The 7,891-nt window shown below is 38.4% G+C and overlaps 1 protein-coding gene across 1 annotated transcript; it reads right to left on the bottom strand.

Annotated features, from left to right (window-relative positions):
* Positions 1 to 4,371: 4,371 nt before the first annotated feature.
* On the bottom strand, positions 4,372 to 7,410 carry TIGD4 (tigger transposable element derived 4). Its single transcript, XM_039540665.1, has one exon. The coding sequence runs from the start codon at positions 5,940 to 5,942 to the stop codon at positions 4,401 to 4,403; it is 1,542 nt and encodes a 513-aa protein (XP_039396599.1). The 5' UTR covers positions 5,943 to 7,410; the 3' UTR covers positions 4,372 to 4,400.
* Positions 7,411 to 7,891: the final 481 nt, after the last annotated feature.

A 7,891-nucleotide genomic window follows, 5' to 3' on the forward strand; every position in this document is an offset into this window, starting at 1 on the left:
TTTTCAACTAAAAACCCTATTGAACAAAATTTTGCACCTTTAAAAATGTGGTTCTCAAGACTTATATAAATGCTAATATGTAATAAAAACCAGTACTACTGATCTATTACTTCCAGCTTACCTAGCTGGTTACATTTCTCAAACAAGCTACTGCCCTCTCTTTTGTTGATCACTGGATGCACAGAAAATTTTTCCAAGTAATTTCCCATAAGCATTAAGAGTCCAGATATTGACAGCCTCCTGTCAGGTGAGGAGTATCCTCAAGGCTCAGTAACTTCAAAGGGACTTGTGCATACTTAGAACCTCTCAGAATCTTGCAGAGTTATGCCACAAGAATAAAATCCCCCCAGTGGGTTATTTTTACTAAAATTTTCTAATGCAGATGTTGTCTTACAAAGTAAATTTAACTTGAAACAGTGACTTTTATGCTGGAGAAGGCTTTCAAGTATATCAAACAAACCTTTAAGTTTTTTTATTTTTCTGGCCCTGTTTGCAAGTTATTGAAATTATGTTCTTAAGATGGCTCCTTTTTCCTTCTTACCTGATCTACCTGTGAGGATATGGTACTGACTCTGGCAGACCCAATTAAAAAAAAATATAATCTCACAGTACAAAATTATCAACTCACTGAAGGCTAAAGCAAGAGGATGATTATGGAGGAATAAATGTACAAATATATAAAATATTAGCCTAACAAATACTTAGAGAGAATGACCAGTCAAGCAAACTGCCTTTTATATAAATGTTCATAATTTCAAACATTTTTCAGTTTGAAGACAATTCCTTTCATCTTCTCCTTGGTGAATGAATGAATAATCATTCAAAATGAATAATCTTTATGTGCTTGGCAGATTTACATTAAGCAATTAAAAAAAATCCATAAATGAGTGTGTATGTGGACTAAAGTTAAAAATATATTTACATATTCAAATTCCTTTTTCACCATTACCAAGACTTGAAGACTTGAAAAATATTTTCCCTCTGAAAGTTGATCATATTACAGCCACTTGAAACAACAACAGCTGAACCCATTTTAAGTTTCAACACAGAATCTCAAATTATTTGTAATTTTTAAGTCTACATACACTGGTGAATAGTGTAGATTTTGCTATATGAAAGAATTTTTAAAAAGTGAACAGAAATGAAAGGACAATAAATTTGTTCAGTCTGACTGGCAAGTTCTGCTGCTAGTCTGTTGCTAGACAGTGCATTCTCACTTTTGTGCTGGCTAGTGTTCTGAGAGCAAGGGTAAAATTTTCAAAAGCACCTAAACTGACTTACAAGTTTGAGTCTTGTTTTCAAAACTGACTTATGAAGTCACTTTTGAAAATGGGACTTAAAGTACCTAATTGACTTAAAAGCCTAAGTCTCATTTTCAAAAGTGGCTTCCTAAGTCAGTTTTGAAAACAAGACTCGGAACTTGTAAGTCAGTTTGAAAATTTTACTCAAGTTTAACGTGGTTAACTGCAAAAATATTTCAATGTAAGAGTTCTCTAGCTGGCCTCAACATGAAAAAAAGAGGTTTCAAAATACCGAGTTCTCAAGTGTATTATATCAAAAATATGGAATCTTGAGAGGTGTTTTTAAATGAAAGTTTTACAATTCACTTTCAATGTCTAAGGCCAAAGTAATAAGTTATTTCTTGCTCCTGCCTTGTTTTGTTAGCATGAATAAACTCAGACTTTTCAAGCCCCTGAATTTCTGGTATTTCCCATGGTCACACATTGCCCCTGCACAAAATGGCAAAAAACCTCTATAATTATAAGATCTACTAGGGTACTATTCTGCATAAAATTATTTCAGTAAAACATTATTATAGTATCTATTGTTGTCCACTATCTTTTCTTGTTTAGTTGTTCATAGACCTGCTTATTTCAGTTTCTCCTGACCTTCTAAATCTGTTTCCAAAGATTCCAACTATTCAACAAGACCTTGGGTTAAAAAAAAAAATCTGTTGTGTTCACGTCCCCTTTACATCGCTCACTTTTTACATCTGGCAATAAAGATAACTTATCTTCACTATTTAGGGTGCAAGCCTGCTCCATTTAGTTAATTTAAGTTTTGTCATTGACTTAGAAGGAAGCAAGGTCAGATTCCTTAGTTAGCCCGGGCAGGGGCGGCTCTAGAGCCCAGTGGGGCAAGCACCCGCCTGGGGCGGCCCTTTCCCGGGGGAGCCAGCGAACCGTCCGCAGCTGCGGGAGGTCCAGCTGAGCCGCGCGACCAGCGGACCCTCCGCAGTCATGCCCGCGGCAGGTCCGCTGCTCCCGCGGCTCGGGGGCGCCTCCCGGGCATGACTGCTTGGGGCGGCCAAATTTGTAGAGCCACCCCTGAGCCCGGGCAACTAAAGCATGTGGTCCCTGCACCCACCTGCAGACCCACTGACATCAATGGGTCACGGCTGTAGGGTCTGCTAGGTAGATTGGCTTGCAGGATCAGGGCCACTGGGATTTTGCTTTAATTGAAACCACAGTAAGGTAAACATATCAACAAAGTATTTGACAAGCTTCAAATCATAATAATATTAAAGGAAAATTAGTCACAGGTTTTATGGTATTTAACATTTCATTTTCTGTAGCTTTAAAATAGCCTTAGCTTGCATAAGAAGTAATGTTTTCTAAATGTTGGGTCTAAAGCATTTAGTGACTGAGACACTATCGTTCCAATTTACAAACCACAAAAATCTATATTCTTCCAACAGCATTCTAAGGGTATGATGGAACGGGATGCATTTTCTACATAATCTATAAATGTCTGGGTCAGATGTTGACTATATTTGTCATTCAGAAAAGGAGCCCAATCATTTTTTTGATAGAACTCAGTCATTTTGTAACAAGAACCCAAAAAGTAGATAATTAATATTGTTGTAGACAACAATTCTCATGAAAGATTCATGCAATTTAGCCATAGGAAATTTGTCACATGAAAAGGAACATCATGATTTGCAAGATAACACTTTGATACAATGTTTTCTGGTAGCAGGGATGAATTTACAATTGGATACAGTATCTAGTAAATGTAAAATAAATATAGTCTTACTCAAACTATTAATTTCCAAACTGAACATTTACATAACCAAGAATTTTAAAAAAACATGGAGTAAGGTTTAGACACTAGCTCCAACAATAGAGTCTATATAACTTAGGTTTTCTAAAGTGGTCCTGTAAAATATTGTATTTTCTCAAAAATCAGAAAAAAATAAGTTATTGACTTTTAAAAAACTAATATTTTGATAAATATCTACAATATGATTAAAAATGAAGATTGTTTTTGTTTTAAGTCTTACAAATTCTAGACCTCATCTACAGTGGGATTTTAGCCTCTCACTTAGCTGCACTCTGACATGCCTCTACTCTAGGCTCAGTTTAGGAGTGCAGTGTAATTTACCACATTGTAAACTGCACCAATTCAAACTGCATGTACATTATGAGCTTTCATTCATAAATAAAATCCTAGTCTAGATAATGTCTCTATATTATGTATTTCACAAATACAAGTTTAAGTACTTTACTTGGTTTATATCGATACTGTTACTAAGTACAGTAACTACAAGTTTTGTGAGATTTAAAATGCAGATACTGCATAATCTAATCCTAAATTGTTCTATTTACCACAGAAGAATATAGTAGTAGTATAGAAGGGTCAACTCCCAAATTTCAGATATCAAAAGGCTGAAATGGAGTTAAGTGGGTCTCCATTTTGAACTCTGATGTACAACCCATCAAATAGAGTCAACTTTGTTTTTGTTTAAACTTTGGTGCAGATTGTGCTACTCGTATAGATCCAGGTCAAACATATCTTTTAAAAATAAAACAAGCACCAATTTTCCACTGTTTCTCATTTAAAAAACAAATTCTGATATCTACATATCACTAGGTTTCTTTAAGAAGAAGAAAGTTCTACATTAAAAAAAACTTTAGTTCTCTAAGAGCTCAAACTTTTGTGTGTGGGGGGGGGAGGGGGCGTATTTTAAAGCAGAGTAAAAGTCCTAAGGCCTAATCTTATAAATCTTTATTGAAATACTATACAGACTTCCACTAACTTCAGTGGGACTATTAATAGGGGGGGGGGGAGAGAGAGGGAGGGGAGGAAATCAATAAAAAAGGGAACGAACTGTGAGTTCAATATCTGCCTACATTTATCAACTGGAAAATCATTTTTACTTTTCTTGTACCTTCCACAGTTATCAAGTTAAAAGGCCCAAGAATACACAAAGGTTGGTTACCTCTCTCCCCACCCTTATCCTTGGAAGACCTCAGTTTAGAGCTATTTTTTTAAATTGTATTCGTCATACCTAGATATGTTTGCAAAGCAAACCACAGAACCATGCTGCAGGTTTTTGTTTTTTAACTAGCTAAATAACTAGTTGTTCCATTTAAATGCTTTCATACTTGGATAAACCCTCATTTAGATGCGACATGCTGAATAAAATTATCTAGATCTGCTAGGGAATTATGAAGAGAATCATTCATGTCTTGACTTCTGAGAAACCTTCGAAGAGTATCTAAAGCAGTTAGAGCCTCATTTTTTGATGGCAAAGGCTGTTCAATTCCTGGAGATCCATCACCTTCATCTTCCTCTTCATCATAAACAAACAAATCAGTTTTAACCGAAGTGCTTTCTTTGGTCCATATCGTTTCATTATTTGTGGGCATTTCACATGTTACCAAATCATCATCCAAAGCTGCATATTCCTCCAAAGATAAGCCTTCTGGAAACTCTACCCCAGCTGCCAATGCATGTGCAATCAAATCTAAACCACTTTCAATTTCTCTGTCTGTGTCATCATTTTCCCCTGTTTGTGATTTGAATCCTGCTTCTTCATAACTTTTAACAACAGTCTCTGGAGTTACATTCCTCCAGCATAGGTGCAACATATCAACTGCATCAAGTAGAGTCAATGTAAACTCTTTACTACCTTCTACACAGTCTACAAATCTCTTGATAAGACGATGCCTGTATTTGACTTTCAGACTTTTTATAACTCCCTGTTTCATAGCTATAAATTTGGATGATGAGCATGGAGGAAAGAACACCAGTTCAATAGACTTTAGATTCTTTACCTCTGGATGAGCTGGGAAAGAGTCAACAAAAAATACTACTCGCCGCTGCTGTGCTTGAAATCTCTCATCAAGTTTACGCATCCATTGTTCAAACACTTCTGAGGTCATCCATGCCATATTGTTTGCCTCATAATCCACAGGCAGTGACTTTACATCTTTAAAGCAGTGCGGATTTTTATTTTTGCCAATAACAAGCAAAGGAAGTTTCTCAGAGCCATCCATATTTGTACCAACCATTACAGTTATTCTCTCTCTGCTTAGTTTGCCAACAGAACAAGTTTCCCCTTTAAATGCAAATGTATTATTAGGTAACATTCGATAAAACAATCCAGTCTCCTTTACATTAAACACATTTTTTGGCTGATAATCATTTAAATAATAAGGAAGAACATTTTGGTACCAAACAGTTAAAGTATCTGCTGTAGTAGCCACAGGTTCTATAGACTTAGATCTGAATACTAAACCATATCTTGATTTAAAACGATCAAGCCAGCCGTTACTGCACTTAAAATCACTATGTCCAAGTTTCTGAGCAAAATCATTAGCTTTGAAACGCAACATTGGGCCATTTACCGGTACATTCAAGCACTGAGCAATTCTGTACCACTTCATTAATGCCTCTTCCAGATCTGTATAAAAAGCTGTTCTTAGTCTTTTTCTTTTAGGATCAAATCGTAAGGACTCAAAGGCTTCTAGAACTTTATCTTTATTCTTCATAATTGAAGACAATGAATTTTTCTTTATGCCATATTTTGCTGCAATGTCTGCTTTTTTCTTGCCACTTTCCACAGCACTTATTATGTCAATTTTTTCCTCAATGGATAAACTTTTCTTTTTCTTTATTACAGGTAAAGATGAGGGATCCACTGAAGTCTCTGCCATGGTATCCTGCACTCTTTTACAAACAAGCACACACAAACATACACTCTTTCTAGTCCTTTCTGATATCAGCTTCTTTAATTAGATTAGTTTTCAAGTATATATACTGATGTCACAGTCATCACATTGTGAATGCTGATGTGGTACAGTCACTGGTATCTTCCTGGATACTATCAGTACATTAATAGCAATTTAGCCTCTCTTACTTCTTTGAATGTCTTTATCTAGAAAGAGGAGTCTAAAAACTAAGTTAGCATTTATACAAATTAACACAATGATTACAAGTTCCTTTCAGGTTCATTCTGGGAAACTGCCCTCGCACCTCCCACCCCCAAAGATTGAAAAAGTAAGGGTGGGGAAAGGATGACTTCATTAACATAAATATAAAAACCTTTCAGTCCCACTGATTTATTTCTGGTGCGTTATAATCCTTAACCACACCTAGGAACTAATTCAAAGAAGAGAACATAGTCAATAAAAAAGTGGCCTCCAGTGCCCTTGCCTGTATGGATAAATAATTTTTTTTAATGGATGCAAAGCTGTCTGGTGTTCCTTTTGTGCAGGACCATGGCCTAGGAAAGACTTTGCTGCTGGCAGCAGGTTCCCTTGAGGCCAACTGTTTCCTTCACCCCAGGCCACTAAAACAAGGAGAGAGAAAGGACGCACATTAGCAGCATTTCTTTCATTTACCTAACCCCAGGCCTGAATTTCATTTGGGCGTCAAAGGGATGTTATGTTGCTGTTACCGAAATATCGGGTCTGCCTAGCTGAGAGCCAATAACAGCCTGACAGGGATAAGGAAAAATGCTTTATTCTGCAGAAGAAATGAGAGCTCTGTAATAGATACAGAAGACTCTACTGCACACAAGTTTCACAAGCTTTTTATACACTTTCAGACAAAGACCATGCCGTGTTAACGCTTCATTGGTGGTTACCGGACCCCGTGAAACCGTTATCTGGTCAGGGAAAACTGGCTTGGAGCACGATTTAGCTGCTTTGTGGCAGAAGAGAAAAGCTAGTTGAAAAGTTCAGGGTACTGTGTAGGTGAGGTTTTTGGAGGCTTCTGCCTCCACCTACTGGCCGTTTGCAAAATTATTAAAAGGGCAGGGAGGGGGCACCAAATAGCTTTCACATTGCCAATTTGAGTCTTTCAAGGTGCCGACAATAACCTGGTGGCTTAGAGAGCCCTGCAGCAGCTGGGCCCACGCTGCGAACAGGACAAACACTCTCCCACCTAACCACTCTCGTCCGCTGACGGACACGGATCTTCCCCCGGCACGGTGTCCCCCAGCCCACCAGGTAACCAGAGAGCGGGAGGCTAACACCTCTGCACCTCGCAGCACCTCCCGCGGAGCGGCGGCCGGGCCCGTGAGACAGGCCTGGTCTACAGTACGTGTTTAAACCGATTTTAGGAGCGTTAAACCGATTTAACGCTGCACCCGTCCACACTAAGAGGCCCTTTATATCGATATATCGATATAAAGGGCTCTTTAAATCGGTTTCTGTACTCTTCCCTGACGAGAGGAGTAGCGCTAATATCGGGATTAACATATCGGAATAGGGTTAGTGTGGCCGCAAATCGACGGTATTGGCCTCCGGGCGGTATCCCACATTGCACCACTGTGACCGCTCTGGACAGCATTCTGAACTCTGATGCACTGGCCAGATACACAGGAAAAGCCCCGCGAACTTTTGAAATTCATTTCCTGCTTCCCCAGCGTGGAGAGCTCATCAGCACAGGTGACCACGCACAGCTCATCTGCACAGATAACAATGCAGTATCCTGAGAATCGAAAAAGAGCTCCAGCATGGACTGCACGGGAGGTACTGGATCTGATCGCTATATGGGGAGAGGATTCAGTGCTAACAGAACTGCGTTCCAAAAGACGAAATGAAGAAGTATTTGAAAGAATTTCAAAGTCTATGACGGATAAAGGCCACAGCAGGGACTC

This window comes from Mauremys reevesii, linkage group 5 (assembly GCF_016161935.1).
Source record: "Mauremys reevesii isolate NIE-2019 linkage group 5, ASM1616193v1, whole genome shotgun sequence".
In the NCBI taxonomy this organism is placed as follows: domain Eukaryota; kingdom Metazoa; phylum Chordata; order Testudines; family Geoemydidae; genus Mauremys; species Mauremys reevesii.